Consider the following 18897-nt stretch of genomic DNA (forward strand, 5'->3'; position numbering starts at 1 on the left):
AATGACTTACCCAAGAGCACACAACATTTAGTCAGGAAGCCGGGGGCCTCCTGGCTTGAAAGCACCACACTATCCTCCCTCCTTCTCTTCTGTACACAGTTCTCACTCTGGCTTTGAGGGCCAGCGTGAGAAGGGAAAAGGAGGGTCACCACCTCGTACACTACGTTCCTAGAGTGTGAAAGGGGGTCCAACAAGGCACTCGTGGAGCAACGTGTTAGCCCCTGAGAATGTTCTGGGCACTTTGTGGCAGCAAAGATGTGGTCCAGGTCCCAGAAGTATCTTACCCAGTGTCTGCACGGGACACTGCCTGGCTGAAGGGAGTAGAGAAAAATCGAGCGGGCCAGCGTCTGATGTCTGACAGCAGCTGTAGACCCTGGCGGTGTCTTCACCACTCTATCCGACCCTTCCACCCCTCACACACAGACACACACACACACACACCTCCCCCCCCCCCCCCCGTAGGTTTTCTTCCTCTGGCGTCTGGTTTCCTATGCTTCCAGACTGAACTAATGAGTCTTGCTAACCTTCTGGGGAAAACGAAGAAGAGGTGGCTGAGCAAACTGCAGGGAGTGGCTGGAGTAGGAGGGGCTAACAGAGCCTGGGAGCGAGGCCCAGGCAAAGAACAGGGCAGGGCAGGGGTGACAGGCTTGGGGATAGAGAAGCCTGTCCAACCTGGGATGCCAGCTGACCCCTGCCGTCATTTCCTCTGGAGCCATAGAACAATGGCTTAAAAAACAAGTGCAGCCGATCCCCGCTGTCTGGCCACACGCACACACAACTCCCTGGTGCTGAGCCCAGCTCTAGGGAACCTGGCAGCCTAACGTCCTCAAGGCCTGCACCTCACTGTCCTTCCAGCCACCCGCGGTCAGCAGCCTGGAGACACCCAAGGGATGAATACACCACAGTGCGCTGCGACGCCCTCACTGCAGGAGCTAGGCCGAGCCTGACGTCCGTCCTCTCCGCGTGCGCACCGGCCTCCGAGGGAGTGGCCGGCCAGTGGCTGCCGCATGGAACGTCTGCAGAAGGTGAGCGGGTTGCACCCCAACCCGGGTGGGGACCGCTGCCCTCCCGGGCCCGCTCGGGAGTCGCCGGCGCCCCCTGGTGGCCATCTCCGCACAGCACACCGGGTCCCGCCCCACCCCCATCTTGAGGTTTAGGGCAAGACCTACGCCCACACCCTAGCACCCACGCACATGCCCACTCCGCCACCTTCTCGCTCTCTCCAGCAACCTCTTACCTCCCCGGGGAGCGTCAGCTCCTCCAGAGACTCCAGTGTGCCGGGCTCTCCCTCCAGCATCGTGGTGAGTACTTCCGTTGGCCACCTGCACCTCAGCTGGGAGGAGGGAGGGACTGGACACACTTAACCCCTGTTTCCCCCTGACACCCCCACCCCCCCGCATGGAGAGAGGTCCTGTGAACTCTTGCAGGTGGAAAGACCCCAGAGATGCCTGCGGAAGCTTCCTACTGCCCTGGAAAGGGCTGGTCTAGTTGCAAAGAGCCTCAGAGGCAAAGAGCTTTTTTGAAAGGGCTGATCTAGAGCGGAGCATGGTGATGCAAGCCTATAGTCCCAGAATTTGGGGAATGGAAACAAGAGGATAAGGAAGTCAAGGACTCCCACAGCAACAGAGAGGACTTGAGGAGAGTCTTGACTAGATGAGACTGTCTCAAAATTAAGTGCTCATCCTAGGTCCTTAAAAACAACATAATGGAGTTGTTAACCCATGAGAAGCGACATCGAAAATGCTTTCTTGATGACCAAGCCCAGATGGAGAGGCCAGTACCCGTCCTTAGGTGATACTATAGGAAACTTGCATTTGGACCATTTCCCTTCAGGCCAAGATGGACAACCAGGTGTTGGGCTACAAAGACCTGGCTGCCATCCCTAAGGACAAGGCCATCCTGGACATTGAGCGACCTGACCTCATGATCTACGAGCCCCACTTTACCTATTCTCTCCTGGAACATGTGGAACTGCCCAGAAGCCGGGAGGTAAGAAGGAGTCATTTGTGAAGGCCTGAGGGGAGCCAGGTAAGTGGGGAATCGCAGAGACAGGTTATGCACAGGGATGAGCCCATGTTTTTGGGCCAAGTGAGTACCAGGCTCTAGACTGGAAACAACAGGAGCAGCCATAGCTGAACAGTAGAAATGTGGAGAGAGGGCCTGCAGGGAAAGGGTAGAAGATGCTAGAAAGAACAAACCACAAAGCAGGAGCTCCAGAAATCCTAGCTGAGGAAGTGGTGTGACATTGTAGTCTCATTTTACCCTGCTGTCACATAGAAATTGATAGCTCTTCCTGTGCACCCCAGAAGGTAGTGCATGGACCAATACTTGGTTAGGTGCTTTGTTGCTTGTATTCAAAAAAGGGGTCCCTGAAAAGGACTTTAGGAGCACATTCCCCAGGGAGGGATACTCCCTTAGCCTAGAGGCAGGAGGGAGGGTCTAGACCCTACTCCAAATGACTTGACAGATTTAGATGACCCCTCCTGGAAGGCATCACCCTACATGTGGAGGGGGCGAATGGAATGGGAAGGTGGGGGGCATGGGAGGGTGGGAGAGAGGGGACTGGGATCAATATGTAAAATAAGAAAAATAAATTTTAAAAAAAAATTTTAAAAGGGGGTCTCTGGTCACAGTTATGGTGGTGCACACCTTTAATCCCAGCAATGAGGAGGCATGGTCAGGCAGATCTCTAAGAGATGGAAGCCAGCCTGGTCTACATAGTGCATTTCAGGACAGCCAAAAGACTACATAGTGAGATCCTGTCTCAAAAAAAAAAAAAAAAAAAAAAAAAAAAAACCAAGGGGGGCTTGTCGTGAGCTGGTGAGGTGGCTCCATAGGTCAGAGTGCGTGCATGCAAGCCTGGTGACCTAAGTGGTTTCCAGAACCGATGGTAGAGAGAAAGACCTGACTCCTGGAAGTTGTTCTCTAACCTTCACACACGTGCTTGGCATGTATGTGCCCATACTCACTCAGAGTCATGATTGAAACAGTAAAACTTGAATTTTAGGAAAAGAGAGCTGTCAGAGTGGAAAACTTAAGTACCATGGAACCAAGGACAGCTGATCCCATCATGGCTGCTTGGTGGTTGGGTTTCGCCATCCCTTGCCTGCCAGGCTCTGAAGTCAGGGTCACATTTATTCTTGGCTGACCCTCAGGGCATTAAGTATGCTGCTCCCAGATCTGAGCTTCATATGAAAAGCCTTTTGGGGCTGGGAGAGCCCTGGGCAGAGGAAGGATGAAGGCCAGGTCAGAGATTGACAAGGGCTCACTCGGGAGGGGAGAGAGTTGGCTAGGAGAGTAGGTGAAAGTTGGCTAAGCCGGGGGTGAAATGGCCCCTCTGAGGTTCTAGGGTCTAGTCCTACCTGTGACTCTGATAAATCCTCTCCATTCACAGTGCTCACTGTCTCCCAAATCCACATCCCCCCCACCATCCCCAGAGGTAAGTCAGCTCTAGCCCTGCTCTGCTGGGGCCCCCAGCTCCCCTCCCCCAACTGCCCAGTCTCATCGAAGTGCAGGGGATGATAGAATCAGCAAATCCTGGCTGGTTGGTCACTGGCCAGCTCATCTGTCAGCCAGACCCAGGGCCTCTTTTAACCCTTTCTGTCTGGGTAGGCACCCTGAGCAGATGGATGGAACCCTTGAATGTTCTTCCTCTGTTGTGGTGGCATTGCCCTGGGGTTGGGGTGTGGGCTGTGGGTGTGGGAGGACATGAAAGGTGACCTGAGATAAAGCCATGTACTTGGGAGCGGGAAGGGGTATGGTGATAGGACCTAGAAACTGCATACTCTACATAGGTGTGGTCCGAGAGCCGGACACTTGGAATCATCTCTCAGACTTCAACACCAAGGACCACAGGGACCCCTAGGACCAGCCTGCCTCATTTCCACCACCCTGGTAGGTTTTATTGTCAGCCTAGCTATGTTCTATCGCTGGGAGTTCATTTTTCCTCTCAGTCCCTACTCTTCGGGTTTAGACTTACCTGGACCCTATGGTACCAGGATGCAGGCAGAACTAGCAGCCATGGTTGTCTTGTTATGTCCTCCCTCTCACACTCCCAGAAAAGGACAGGAAGTCCTACGTCATGGGGCATGATGTCTCTCTCTCGGTCCCTTTCTGTTTGTCTCCATTCTGCTCCTGGACTCCATCTCCTGCTCTCATACCCCCCTCTCATCTCCCCTGTTCCTTCCTCAGAGACCACCCGACCAGATTCCAACATCTACAAGAAGCCACCCATCTACAAGCAGAGAGGTGAGGGTTCCTCCGGGTGCTTCTCCTGCCACCTACTGGTAGGGTGGTGCTGGACAGTGTGCTGAGAGCCGGGAAGGGACAGGGGACAGCCCTGCAAGGTCCTGCACTCTCCGCTGTTAAATCTGAGATCTCGTGGGTGGGAAGGGAGGGGTGAGGGAGCTGGGCTGGGGGGGGGCAAGTTGGCTGGCTGCATGGTTAGCAGGTGTGGTGTGTGGGCTGACCCTGGATCCTTCTGCAGAATCCATGGGAGGCAGCCCTCAGAGCAAGCACCTCATCGAAGACCTCATCATCGAGTCATCCAAGTTCCCTGCAGCACAGCCCCCTGACCCCAACCAGCCAGCCAAGATAGAGACTGACTACTGGCCATGTCCCCCATCGCTGGCTGTTGTGGGTAGGAAAAATGGGAGAGGAGAGGAAAGAGGTTGGGATCCCTGTTCACTACCACTTCCTGGTCCCATGAACCCAGTCCCAGCCCACCGCCTGGCTTATTGCTTCTCGGCCTTTGCGCTTTCCTCAGTCGATGGTTCGTTGCTTATCTCTCTGCTGCACGTCTTTGTGCTGCTGTGCAGGGCCTGCTAGCTAATAACTTCTTCCCTTCTTGCCCATTGTTTTGTTTTTAAGATTTATTTACTATCTATACTGTGTTCTGCCTGCATGTCTGCCTGTGGGCCAGAAGAGGGCACCAGATCTCATTACAGATGGTTGTGAGGCACCATGGGGTTGCTGGGAATTGAACTCAGGACCTCTGGAAGAGTAGTCAGTGCTCTCAACCACTGAGCCATCTCTCTAGCCCTCATTATTATTTTTTGAGGTTTCATTTTATTTGAACTGTGTTTGTGGGTTGGGGCAGTGTGCCTGAGTCTGCCGCACAGAGGAGGCCTGAGACAAAGGATTACTCTGCAGCCAAAGTTACAGGAAGCTGTGGAGCACCGTGTGGGCGCTAAGAATGGAACTCGTGCCCCCTGGAAGAGCAGTGCACGACCTTAACCACCGAGCCATCTCTGCAGCCGTTCCTGTTCATTTTCCAGGCACTTAACAGACATTTCTCCAATGTGATAGGAGATTTCAAAGAGGGACAAGTAAAGAAAAGAAGGGCTTGGTTCTCAGAGCCCAGGCCACACGCACGCACGCGCGCACACACACGCACGCACACATGCACGCACACACACGCACGCACACGCACGCACACACACACACACACCAAAAGAAAAAAGAAAGGAAGAAAAAGAAAGAAAGAAAGAACCCTGTCTCAAAAATCCATTACAAAAGTTTTTGAGACAGGGTCTTCCAATGTTGCCAATACTAGCCTTGACCTTCTAGGCTCAGGTAACCTTTCTGCCTCAGGCTCCCAGGTGGCTGGGGTATAGTTATGTGCCACCATGCTTAGCACTACAAATCCTTGTACAAACAAACAAAAAGTACAGGCTATAGGGGCTGGAGAAATGGCTCATCATTTAAGAGCATTGGTTGCTCTTGCAGAGGACCTGGGTTCAGTTCCCAGCACCCACACTGTCTCTAACTCCAATTCCGGGACAGCTACATCTCTCTAGCTTCCCTGAGCACTAGGTGCATATGCTTATAGGTACATATATACATGCACAAACATATACACACACATACATGTATACACACACATACATACATACACACATACATGTATATACACACATACATATATACACACACATACATATATACACACACATACACACATACATACACATATATGTATATACACACACTACATACATACATGCGGGAAAACACTCTACACATTAATTGGAAATAAATTTGTTTTTAAAGGATTAAAAAGAAAGTCTGGAAGTGAGAGTGCATGTAAGTTAGTGGTAGGTATGTGCTTACAAGGCCCAGGACAAAAATAGCGGCACTAATAATATCAATAGCATGACAATAAAAGTTAACAAACTAGAAAAGAAACACATTCAAATTATCTGGGGACCAAGCCCTTCTCTCCTTTACTTTTCTCTCTTTGAAACCTCCTCTCACAGGCCTGGCCTGCAGCAGAATTTGGAGAAATGTCTGTTGAGTGCCTGGAAAATGAACAGGAACAGCTGCAGAGATGGCTCGGTGGTTAAGGCTGTGCACTGCTCTTCTTTTTTAATTAAGTAAAAATAAAAAGGAATTTAGCTAGGTGGTGGTGTCACACCCCTTTAGTCCCAGCACTCGAGAGGCAGAGCCAGGTGGATCTCTGAGTTTGAGGCTACAAATCGAGTTCCAGGACAGCCAGGGCTACATGGAGAAATCCCATCTCTAAAAACAAACAAATAAATAAATAAGAATTTGTAGTGTTCTTTTTAAGGTCCAGTCCTGTTCCACAAGCTGGAGAAGTGAGTGGCTGTGTGGTCACATTGATTCTTGGACCTGTGTCTTCTAGAGACAGAATGGAGGAAGCGGAAGGCATCTCGAAAGGGGGCAGAGGAAGAGGAGGAGGAGGAAGATGATGACTCTGAAGAGGAGATTAAGGCCATCAGGGAGCGGCAGAAAGAGGAGCTCAGTAAGGTAGCATCTTGCCCCCCACCTCCACCATGTCAGCTAGATGACAAATGTTCTGGCCCCATAGCTAACCTTGTGCCACAGAAGCATCTGCATTTGGACCGGTGGGAAGTGCCTACCCTTCCCAGGATTCCAGGTACACCTGGGCTTTAGGTGGCTTTTGGAGAGGTTCAGATGTAGAGCATGAGAACGGGCAGGTGCACCAGCACCAGGTTCCAGCAGGCTGATCTAGGGGAGGAGAGAGAATGAGGAATCATGAAAAGGCCATTGGTTGTGCTCTTGCCATGGTGACCTGGGATAGAGAAGATGTTGTGGAAGGGTACCACCGAGCATCCCTGACAAACCTAAGGCAACTGAATGTCCACTAAGGGGCTCCCGGTGCGGACTAGCCACCTTGAAAACCATTGCTAGCCCTCTTGGATTGTACCCCAACTTTGCACTTTCAAGAGATAGGCAAGCTGGTGTCTCAGGCTTGGCACCATTCACCTTCCTCCCCAAACAGGTTACTTCCAACCTGGGAAAGATGATTTTGAAAGAAGAGATGGAAAAGTCCTTGCCCATTCGGAGGAAAACACGCTCTCTGCCGGACCGAACACCCTTCCATACCTGTGAGTGCTGTGGAATGGGCTTGGGATCATCTGGCATGAGGTGGGGGTGTAGAGGGATGGGTGTGAGGCCCACATGTGTGCTCCCCTAGGGCAAGCAGATGAGCTGGTAACCAAAGCAAGCAGAAAACAGTAGAACAAGAAGGATGAGAGCTCTGGCTTCATGCAGTGAACACCTACTGTGGGTCAGGACATGCTAAGCTCTGGGGGGTGTCATGGGGGAAAATACAGCCATTTCTTCCAACTGTGTCACTGGGTGTAGCTTGAGCATAGGAGATCTCAAAGCTCACCCCCATACTTCCTTCAACAGGGCCACACCTACTCCAATAAGGCCACCTCTCTAATAGTGCCACTCCCAATGGGGGCCACTCTCAAACCACCACACTTACTGAGGCTCCAGATTAAGTCCAAGACTAGTCTGGATAGTTTAGTAAACCCTGTTTCAGAATAAAAACCTATTAGAGTAGTTTGGTGGTACACACCCTTAATCCCAGGGCTCAGAAGCAAAGAGTTTGAAGCCACCATGACTAGATTTCGAGTTCCAAGCTAGCCAGCATGACATAAGGAGACCCTGTGAAAGATTTATTTACTTTATATGTATGGGTGTTTTGTCTACATGTATGTCTGTGCACAGTATTCATGCCAGGTGTCCACAGAGGTCAGAATGGGAATCAGATTCCCGGAGCACTTGATGGGGGGGCTATGTGGGTGCTGGGACCCAAACAGGATCCTCTAGAAGGGCAGCCACTGCTCTTAATCACAGAGCCATCTCTCTTGTCCTAACTTCCTACCTTTTAAAAATGTGTTATGGAGCTGGAGATGGCTCAGGGGTTAAGAGCACTGACTGCTCTTCCAGAGGACCCATATGGCAGCTCACAACTGTCTGTCACTCCAGTCCCAGAGGATCTGACACCCTCACACAGACAAATATGCAAATAAAACATCAATGCACATGATATAAAAACAAATTTTAAAATTAAGATTTTATTTGTGTGTGTGTGTGTGTGTCTGTGTGTGTGTGTGTCTGTGTGTGTGTGTGTCTGTGTGTGTGTGTCTGTGTGTGTGTGTGTGTGTCTGTGTGTGTGTGTGTCTGTGTGTGTGTGTGTGTGTGTGTGTGTCTGTGTGTGTGTGTGTCTGTGTGTGTGTGTGTGTCTGTGTGTGTGTGTGTCTGTGTGTCTGTGTGTGTGTGTGTCTGTGTGTGTGTGTGTCTGTGTGTGTGTGTGTCTGTGTGTGTGTCTGTGTGTCTGTGTGTGTGTGTGTCTGTGTGTGTGTGTGTGTGTCTGTGTGTGTGTGTGTGTGTGTGTGTGTGTCTGTGTGTCTGTGTAGGGCCTGTGGAAGCAAGAAGCATTAGTCCTCTGGAACTGGAGTTACAGGCTATTTTGTGAGCCACTGTATGTGGGTGCTGAGAAACAAATTGAAGTCTTCTACAAGAGCAATATGTGCTTTCTTTTTTTTTTTTTTTAAGACAGGGTTTCTTTGTAAATCCCTAGATATCCTGGGGCCCACTCTAGACCAGGCTGGCCTCAAACTCAGAGAGAGCCTACTGCCTCTGCCTCCCAAATGCTGGGATTAATGGCATGCAACACCACCCAGTGCAGTATGAGCTCTTAACCAGTGAGCCATCTGTCCATCCTTCCTTTAAAAGTCTATTTAGTTATTTATATTGTGCATGTGTGGGGGATGTATATGTGTTGGGTGTGGGGGATGTATATGTGTTGGGAGCAGACATCAGAGAACAACTTTGTGAGTCAGCTCTTTTCCTGCTTCTGTGTGGGCTCAAGGGATGGAATTTACGCCGTCAAGGTTGTTGGGCATTTGTTCATCTTTACTCCTTGACCCTTCTCACTAGCCCTGTTCCTACCTTCTTACATCTCACGTTTGAAGCCCCAGCAATATGTTCAAACCACATCTTTTTGGGTTCAGAGAAGAGGGAATAAATCTGAGAAATATACAGATCAAATCCACTGAAGCCAAACCTATGACTCATTTGGGGTGGGGGGATAAAAGGAGAGACAGAGAGCCTTCAGGGCTTTATTCTGGGTGCTAGTGAATGACAACTTACAATTAGACAACCAAGAGGCAGGTTGGGAGGTGGGGGAGTGTGGCGGGAGAGACTGGTTTCAGATGTGTAGAGCATATGGGTGGGAACTGAGTTTGGCAAGCCAAGAGCTGGAGAGTCTGCCGCTAACACGTGCAGGAAATGGGAAGAAAAAGTAAGATTATTCATGGAGAAAGGGAAGGAAAGTCAGGTGCCAGGCCTGCAGAACATGAATGCCCTAGATAGGATGCTCAGTAGTGATCAGTGTGTTCTAAGGGCTGCACAGCCAGACCCTGCATGAAAAAGAAAGACCTGGTGTGAGGGATTCTGGAGAGGAGCATGGGGAGGAAATGCAGCTCTGCATTTGGGAGGTGGCTATGAAAGATCTCCTCTATTGAAGAGAGAGCTGGGGCTTATTGGGAAATACTGCAAGATGTTACTTTTGAGGTGATGCTGATCCATAGTGTGGGTGTGGGAGAGGAGATGTGGGCTGATCCAGTGCTACTGTTTGGTAAGGAAGATGGTGAGGGACTGTGGTAACAGTCAGCAGGCTGCAGAGCATGGGTCTTTAGAGGGGTATAGAAGATTTGGATCAAAGAGAAACACTAGGACTGGGCATTTCCTTATTCATTTGCTTTGTGTTTTTTGTTTTTGATTTTTGCCTTTATTTTTTTTTATTTATTTGTGTGTGTGTGTGTGTGTGTGTGTGTGTGTGTGTGTGTGTGTGTGTGTGTGTTGTTTTGTTTTTCACTACAGGGTTTCTCTGTGTAACAGCCCTGGCTGTCTGGAACTTGCTCTGTAGACTAGGCTGGCCGAGAACTCACAGAGATCCCCCTCTGCCTCCCAAGCGCTAGGATTAAAGGTGTACACCACCGGCACCCAGCTGCTTTGGTTTTTTTGTTGTTGGTGGTGGTAGTTTTGTGGGGATTTTCAGTTGCTTAGAGGAAATCTTAGGTAACTGAGGGGTCACAACTCCTTAGGCAAACTTCTGTCTCCAAAAATATTTACATTACATTTCATAACAGTAGCAAAATTACTACTGAAGTAGTAACAAAAAGAATCTTATGGTTGGGGTCACCACACACGAGGAACTGAATTAAAGGGCTGCAGCATCAGGAAGGTTGAGAACCACTGATAAATCTATAGTTGACGCCTGGAGAGGAAGACTGATGGGAAATCATCCCAAGGCGTGGATTCAGTCTCAGTGTTCCAGTCTTCTTCTCTTTAAAATTTTATTTATGTATGTATTTGTTAATGTATGAGTTTTCTGTCCACGTATGCATACATGACAGAAGAGGGCATCAGATGCCACGTGGTTCCTGGGAATTGAACTCAGAGTCTCTGGAAGAGCAGCCAGTGCTCTTAACCTCTGAGCCATCTCTCTCTAGGCCCATAGATTCTTCTAGTCAGACAAAAAAAAAAAAAAAAAAAAAAAAAAAAGAGAGAGAGAGAGAGAGAGCTGTCACTTCTATTTTGGCTTTGTAAGGTTAAATAGTCACATAGTCACATGCCTCCTTTACCATCACCTTGGCACCTTGGCACAAGTTCCTGGATGTATGTATCATGTGGTCATGTAGGTTCTTGACAGATGTGATCAGCTCAGAGTCACAATCAGGCATTACCTTGGGACTGTCACTTTCAAACACAAATATCCTGTCTTAGTTAAAGTTTGTATTGATGTGATAAAACGCCATGATCAAAAGCAACTTGGCAAAGAAAGGGTTTTTTGTTTTGTTTTTAATTTTATGTGCTTTGGTGTTTTGCCATAGGTTTTGGGTCCCCTAGAGCTGGAGTTACAGGCAGTTGTTAATTGCCATGTGGGTCTGGGAACTGATCCTGGGTCCTCTGGAAGAGCAGTTAGTGCTCTTAACTGCTGAGCCATCTCTCCAGCCCCAGATTTGTTTTATTTTACAGCCTGTAGTCCATCATCCAGGGAAAGACAGGGCAGAACTCAGGCAAGGCAGGAACCTAGAGGGAGGAGCAGAGGCCATGGAGGAGTGCTGCTTACTGCCTGCTCCTCATAGCTTGCCTGGTTTGTGTACTGATACTATCCAGGATCATCTACCCAGGGTTAGCACCACCCACCGTGGGCTGGGCTCCCCCACATCAATCATCAATCAAGAAAATTCCCTACAGGCTTGCCCACAGGCCAGCCTGGTAGGGGCATTTTCCCAGCTGAGATTGGTTGACGTAAAAACAACCAGCAGGCAGCAAGTGATTTGGAGTGAAAAAGTTTTATGTGTACTTGATATACTGGAATTCTGTCAATCAAAATATAAATGTTCCTTATTATTGCAAGTACATGACATACTTTAGCAATAAATGGTGATTGTTAGAACCAGTGGTTTTCTCTTTACCCCACCCCACCCCTTTGCTGGGTTCTGGGAATCCAAACTTGGGTCCTCATGCTTTTACAACAAGCAGTTAACCCCGAGCCATCTCCCAGGCCTGAGAGCAGATGCTTTCCTCTGCAGGCTTATTATCTCTTCTCCAAAATGCTTAGGATTTGAAGGATTTCAGACTTAAAGAGAGCTTTGTTTTATTTTCTGGATTTTAGAATAGTTGGATAAACTTTGCCAAATTGGAGACCGCTAATCCAAAAATCTAAAACAAACACTTCCAAATCCAAAACTGAGAATCATATCAACAAGACTAAAGAAGTTTGGAGTCCAGAGTAGACTGGATTTCAGATTTTGAACTTTCAGTTTAGAGATGCTAAACTTGTTCGAAAGTGAGTGGTAGGTTCCCCAAGCCTATTTTGTTCTCACCCCCTAAACTCCCAATAAATAGGCTTTAGAGGACAGATGCCTGTGGTATTGAGCATATCTGTCAAAGCAACTGAGATAGAATGGCAACCTGATGGGAGATGTCATTCTGTATATGTTTCTCATACTGGTTAATAATAAAGCACTGTTGGCCAATAGGAAAGGAAGATAGGAGGTACTAGGAGACAAGGAGGAAATAGGAAGTAGTAGGGAGGAAAGATGGAGAGTCTGGAGAGAGCTGGATGCCAGCCGCCTCCCCGGTAAGAGAAGGCCATGTGAAGATACATAGAAATGGGTTAATAATTAAAGGCAGAGCTAGCCGATAAGTAACAAGTAACCGGGCCAACAGTATTGTATCAAATACAGAGTCTCTGTGTGTTATTTGGGGCTGGTGGCGTGGTAGCAGGACAAGACCGGGCAGCAGGCGGAAAAACCGTACTCGTTACAGCAACCATTTTTAAAGATTGGAGACAAAGGAGCTTTGAGGCTGGCCCACACTAAGAATGGTAGTTTCTATCCGGGCAGTGGCAGTGCACACCTTTAATTCCAGGACTCAGGGAGGCAGAGGCAGTGGGTCTTTTTAAATTCAAGGCCAGCCTGGTATACAGAGCAAGTTCCAGGACAGCCAGAGCTATACAGAGAAACCGTGTCTCAGAAAAATAACAGACAAACAAAACCCCCCAAAGAATGGTAGTAGCTAGATGTGGTGACACGCACCTGTAATCAACCCCAGAACTTGGTAGGCTAGGCAGGTAGATTTTTTGCTTTGTTTTTGTTTTCCAAGACAGGATATTTCTGTGTAGCGCTGGCTTGTCCTGGAACTTGCTTTGCAGACCAGGCTGGCCTCAAACTCACAGAGATCCACCTGCTCTGCCTCCTGGGTGCTAGGATTAAAGGTGTGTGTCATCACTGGGTGTTCTGCACTGCTTCTCTCTGCCTTACTCACTTGAACCGGAAGCTAGCTGGCACTAAACCCTGTCTGCACTCCACACAGCGCTGGGGTTACAAGTACACACAGCCATGCTCTGATATCTATGTGTGCTAGGATCCAAACTCGGGTCCTCATACTGGCAGAGCCAGCCTTCCTACCCACTGAGCCAGCTCTATAACCTCAAATGGGAACTACCTTGACTGCATTCACCCGCTGAGGTGATAACTGTGAACTGTAATGTCAAATGTCCAAGATCCGGCTGCTGTTAATACTCTTGTTACAACTGGGTGACTTCACATAGAGCCTGCATTTATTTGTAGATCTAGCACTTACTTCGTGGCAACGCCTAGCATTTCACATCGAGCCTGAACTTTGCCTGGGATTCTCACTAGTCCTTTGGGCTCACTTCTAGTTAGAGAGGAGGGAAGATGTAGACTCAGCAAAAGCCACAGCAGACTAGCTAAAAGTCCACAGAAGTCTACTGGGTTCTGGCCAGGGAAGGCCGAGGAGGCAGCCCTGTCAGGGAGAACTGTCTCGATCAAGGGACTGAACCTGGGCCCTCTTGCTCTCTTTCAGCCTTGCATTCAGGAACGTCCAAGTCCTCCTCTCTTCCTTCTTATGGCAGGACCGCCCTGAGCCGGGTAAGGCCTTACAGTCAAGCAGGGAGAGGTGCGTGTGCATAATGCTCCTGAGTGGAGCACTCGGAGGCTCCAGGTAGTGTGGAGGCCTCAGAGTGAAGGAGTCTGTTGAGGGCTGTCCTCAGCTCTGACGTCTTTGTTTCCTAGCTACAGTCCACAGAATTCAGCCCATCTGGGAGTGAGGCTGGGAGCCCAGGTGAGCGCTGTGGCCACGTGTCACTGGGAACGGGGTCCCCACAGATGTTATAGGCAGCCTGTGTCCAGTGTGGGTCGCGGTTTGTTTGTTTAAGATCAGGTGAGGGCGCAGCTTCTGGAGCTGTCTCTAAACCTTGGCTCTTGTCTCCTTAGGCCTGCAGGTGAGTGCCCCCTGGAGGGGAGCAGGAAAAGCCCAGGAAGCCAGGGCCAGGCGTGGACATTGGTGGGGGAGGGGGTGTGGGCCAAGGAGTTTCCTGGTGAAGACTGAAGGCGCCTAGGGTAAGGAAGGCTGGGCAGGTCCCCCTGGCCCACTCTGGCTCACTGCGGCTTTGGTCTCCCCAGAACGGAGAGGGCCAGAGGGGGAGGATGGATCGGGGGAACTCCCTGCCCTGTGTGCTGGAGCAGAAGGTGAGGGCAGGGGACCTGACCACACAGTGGGGTGGGCTTCAGGGGGGTGCTCCTGGAGATGATAAGGGGGAGGCAGTAGGGAAGCTGAGGGAGATGAATGGCAAGATGGCATGAAATCCCAGCGGCCTCTGCAGGTTAAAGGGGATCTGGGGAGTCAAGAGGTCATGAGGACTGCAGACTACAAACCTAAGAGAGCCCTCTCTACCTCTCCAGATCTACCCCTATGAAATGCTGGTGGTGACCAACAAGGGCCGAACTAAGCTGCCTCCCGGTGTGGATCGAATGAGGCTTGAGGTATGCAGGAAAGATGGATGGGATGGTTGAGGGGCCACCGGGGGGGCTGCCTTTGATTTTGGTGCTGTAGAGGCTACCCCTTAGTCACTCAGATGCCCATGTGTCCCCACAGAGGCATTTGTCAGCAGAGGACTTCTCTAGGGTGTTTGCCATGTCTCCTGAGGAGTTTGGCAAGCTTGCCCTGTGGAAGAGGAATGAACTCAAGAAGAAGGCTTCCCTCTTCTGACATCCCTGCCAGCTCGCCGTGTCCGTGACAGCACCTTCCCTCTGCTGCTTCAAGGCCCTGAAGCACCCTCTTCCTCTGCAGGCTGGGAGCAGCAGGAGGCAGGGCAGAAGCATTGGGCTCCATTCCTCAGGGAGAGAGAGAGCCAAGATGTGCACAGTCCCAGAGACATGAGGCATGGACTTCCTTACCCACACGGCCAGGGGGCCTTATCTTTTCCCTGGGCTCCACTGCCTAGCCAAACCCAGCCTGGACTCCAGCACACAGCCAACGTTTGCACCCTTTTCCTGTCTGTATGCCCCCACGAAGGTCCCCAGAAGAGGGTGAGGAGAAATGAAGGGGCCCTTAGTGGTGAGTTCTGTTGGCTATCCTGTACAGGGTGGTAGACTTGGCCAGGCAGCGGTAGCTTTGGGGCCCTGTGCCTGGGCACACAAAGGCTCCAGCCCACTGCACTCCTGCACCTGGGCCTCATGCTTCTCTGACTGGCAGAAGCAGGCTCTACGGGGGGGCCTCCAGCTGGGAGGTCACCCTCCTACCAGCTTGTCTGTCCTGTACTTTGCAACGCCTAAGCTTCAAGCCTCTTGCTCAAGACCCAGGGCCTAGTCAAAGCTGTGGCTAAGAGCAGAGATGCTGTTCACACAATGCCTCACCACCAGCCTCCAGGCAAAACCAGCTAGGATGCATCCTTCTAGCACCTGTCTAGGGACCACAGAGCCCAGGCCTCAGGCTCCCTTAGGTGAGATCGAGAGGCCTAGCTTGGGGGCATCTCTGAGAGTCCAGGCTCCCAAGTCCCCCCATTGCCACCCATTTCCTCCTGTGCTCTCTACAGAATGTAATTTATTGGGGCACCCTCTGCTGCTTCCTTTCCCCGACTCCCTACTCTAGCTAATTGCACTCCCAGTCCCGTCTCTTCACATATGTATGTGTATATAATTATATATATATATATATATTTTGCCCGGGCCTGGGTTTTGTTTTTGCCCAGATCCTGGCACTTCCTGTCCACTGTGTGTGTGTGTGTGTGTGTGTGATCATGCTGGGAGGGTTAAGTGCTTGGAATTAAAAGGTTGCGTTGGATCCCTAAATCTGTTTGTTTCCATCCTGCCTTTGGAGTTGAATCCATGCCCTTTCATATGCTAACCAAGCATGTACCAACAGATATTCTTCTTGTTTGAGTTTCTCTGTATAATGTTGACTGTCCTGGATCTCAGTGTGGATCAGGCTAGCCTCGAACTCAGAGATCTATCTGCCTCTGCCTCCTAAGTACTGGGATTAAAGGCATACGCCACTACCACCTGGCTCATAAGGAATATTCTTACCCCTTAAAGAAATTTTTAATTTTGAGACAGGCTCTCATTGAGTAGCCCAGGCTAGCATGCACCAACAGGTATCAAGTATGGTTTCTTTAGTGCTGGGGATCAAACCCAGGGCTTCTTGCTTGCTAGGTGTGTTCTCTACAAACTGAGCTACATCTCTAATCCACACTTATTTCTTTATAAGCCACCAGCCCTGAGTCAGAGGGACAGGTGACATCAGGTTGAGAAAGCCAGAGGAAAGAGGTTTCGCATGAGCTAGAGGGAGTGGAGACATGGCACTCACAGTAACTTCCTATCTCTAGGGCACAAAAGTCAGGACTAGACAAGACAGGGTGGTATTTGCCACTTCTCCAGGGGCTCTGTGAGGCAGAAACGTGTGTTTCATGGTTGGCTGGTACTTGAGAGGGAGTCTTGGAGGATTGCCTCAAATACACTGCTCTCCCCAGGGCCCAACGTGCTTGTCCAGCGGGAAGCTGGACAGAAGAAGGTTAGTATGTGGTGAGCTATCTACCAAGCACAAGGCAGAGGGAACAGGAGCAGAGGACAAGTGCCTGAAGAACTAGGGTGAGGGTCAGGTGGACCCAGGGAAGGAGGCGGTGACTGCTTTGCCTTCCACCTGCAACCACCATGGAGCTTCGTGCCTAAGGGGAGCTGAGTGTGCCGTGTGATCGGAAGAACAAAAAGATGGGATGTGGGTGCGTGCGGGAAGAGGGAGTGGCTGGCCAAAAGAGCAAATCCATCAGAATCACCCCAAATGAAACAGTGATTTTATTACTGTTCGAACCAGATATATAGGCAAAGACTGCCTTGAATCACTCATCGTCCAACTTCCTAAGTGTTGAGATGGCAGGTAGATGCCATCATAGCTGGTATATTTGGTGCCAGGGAGTCAACCCAAACTTTGTGTATGCTAGGTAAGGTAGGCACGCTGCCTAATGAGCTACATTCCCAGCCCCTGAATAATGAATGATTCTAAGTTGTCTTAACATCTACAGCGATGTTTTATCCTTGAAACAAACCTGTAAGACCAATAGCACAGATCGTTTGACTCCTTCCAGCAAATGAGAGAACATTTTATCTGAAACATAGAGGTGTGTGTGTGTGAGCGCATACACGTGCACACACACGTGCACATGTTCATTTTCATGCCTCAATGCTTGGGGGGCATTCAGGGGCATGGTCACTGCTTGGGATCAAATCCAGGATCTTGGGCATGCTAGGCAAGTATGCTACCACCTGGTTACACCCCCAGCTGCCCAGCACTGTCCATATAACCCAGGACTGGGTTTCTCACATGCTATCAGACATCCATTGACTGTGTGGAGGTGGGCCTTGTGCTGGGCCCTTGTGCAATCCCTGTTCACTTGGAGTTCACAGACTGCTGCAGGAAATTACAAGTTCACTGGTTACCAAGGGATGCTGGAAACAACATGATCAGATTGACCGTAAATGTGTGTGATGGGACTCATTTCAACACTAAGTCCTAAAGGATTGGAATTGCTAGGAATTGAGAATTCTCCAAAGTGAGGCTCTTGGCCTCTAAAGCCAAGTGCTACGGGAGAGTTCTCCATGCTTCCTTCTCAAAACACACAGATGTATACGCTGGGAAACTTTAGTCCAGTGGTTTGTCTTGGTTTTATTACATCTTATGTAGCATCATGAGCTGACGGCTTAGAATGTAGCTCGGCTGGAAGAGCTTACCTACCATACATGAGGCCCTGGGCTCTCTCCTTAGCAGCACATAAGCCGGGCACATGCTGAATCCCAACACTAAGGAGAGGAGATCAGGCCTTCAAGGTCACCCGAAGCTACACAGTAAGTTTGAAGCAGGTCTGGGTCCCTGTCCTCCAAAAAGAAAATAGCAGTTGACTTTACAGTTAATTATGAAATCAACGGACAATGAAGATGTCATATACATTTTTGAAGCATTTTTGTTTTTTAATGTGATGCTGAAGCCAGGGTCCCACACATGTTAGCCAAGCCCTCTTACTACTGAGCTATATCTCCCCTCTTAACACTCCCTCCCATTGTTACAGAGTTTCTATGTGTAATTCTGGTTATCCTGGAATTCTCTTTGTAGACTCAGCTGGCCTAGAAATCACTGAGATCCACCTTCTCTGTAAGTACTGAGTGCCTTAGTTACCACACTCGAATTTTTTTTTTTTTTTTTTTTTTTTTTTTTTTTTTGAGTTGGGGTCTAGAACTTGCCATGTAGACCAGACTGGCTTTGAACTCATAGAAATCTGCCTGCCTCTGCCTCGTGAATGTTATGATCAAAGGCATGTGCCCCGACCAGCGGGGCCTAATTATTCGTGGGTCGAGGTGGGCTAGAACCTGAAAATAATGGGAGAGAAAGAAGGAAGGAGACCAAGCAATCTTTGTCAAGGTCTAACTTTATTAGGCACAAAGAGGGGTTTTTAAAGCAAAACAGGGAGAAAATGGGGAGGGGTAGCTGTGCTGACTCTGGGGCTCTGGTATTTTCCCAGGCCAAAAATATCAGACCCTAGATGTCTGCTTATCTAAGTTCCTGGTGTCTTAGTTCATCTCAGTTCCTGGGTTGAATGGAACAGACTGCTTTTTCAGCAGTTTTCTGTTTTACCAAGATAAGGCTCAATTAGAGTTTTAAGGTATAAGTAATTTTGCAAGAGGATGTGACTCAAGGCCGGCTCCCAACAGGCATGTGACACCAAGTTCAATTTACATGTCCAGTTTTTTGTTTTGG

The 18897-nt window shown here is 49.5% G+C and overlaps 1 protein-coding gene across 4 annotated transcripts in view; it reads left to right on the forward strand.

Annotated features, from left to right (window-relative positions):
• Positions 1-15812, forward strand: part of Dmtn (dematin actin binding protein) — a 31639-nt gene extending 15827 nt beyond the window's left edge. For 2 of the 4 annotated variants that reach the window (XR_007835168.1, XR_007835167.1), the window contains exons 2-14: positions 856-1025; positions 1227-1301; positions 1834-1989; positions 3395-3439; positions 3795-3894; positions 4192-4248; positions 4487-4639; positions 6644-6768; positions 7265-7370; positions 13678-13742; positions 13887-13935; positions 14088-14342; positions 14556-14636. Coding sequence is in view for 1 of the 4 variants with exons in the window: in XM_051195412.1 (XP_051051369.1) it covers positions 1008-1025; positions 1227-1301; positions 1834-1989; positions 3395-3439; positions 3795-3894; positions 4192-4248; positions 4487-4639; positions 6644-6768; positions 7265-7370; positions 13678-13742; positions 13887-13935; positions 14088-14095; positions 14277-14342; positions 14556-14636; positions 14749-14862 (1218 nt within the window). In the remaining 3 variants the exon portion in view is untranslated. Of the gene's footprint in view, positions 1-855; positions 1026-1226; positions 1302-1833; positions 1990-3394; positions 3440-3794; positions 3895-4191; positions 4249-4486; positions 4640-6643; positions 6769-7264; positions 7371-13677; positions 13743-13886; positions 13936-14087; positions 14343-14555; positions 14637-14748 lie in introns of those variants that run through there. The other 2 variants (XM_051195412.1, XR_007835169.1) reach the window with 2 other exon arrangements.
• Positions 15813-18897: the final 3085 nt, after the last annotated feature.

The sequence above is a fragment of the Phodopus roborovskii genome, unplaced genomic scaffold, assembly GCF_943737965.1.
Source record: "Phodopus roborovskii unplaced genomic scaffold, PHOROB, whole genome shotgun sequence".
Lineage (NCBI taxonomy): Eukaryota > Metazoa > Chordata > Mammalia > Rodentia > Cricetidae > Phodopus > Phodopus roborovskii.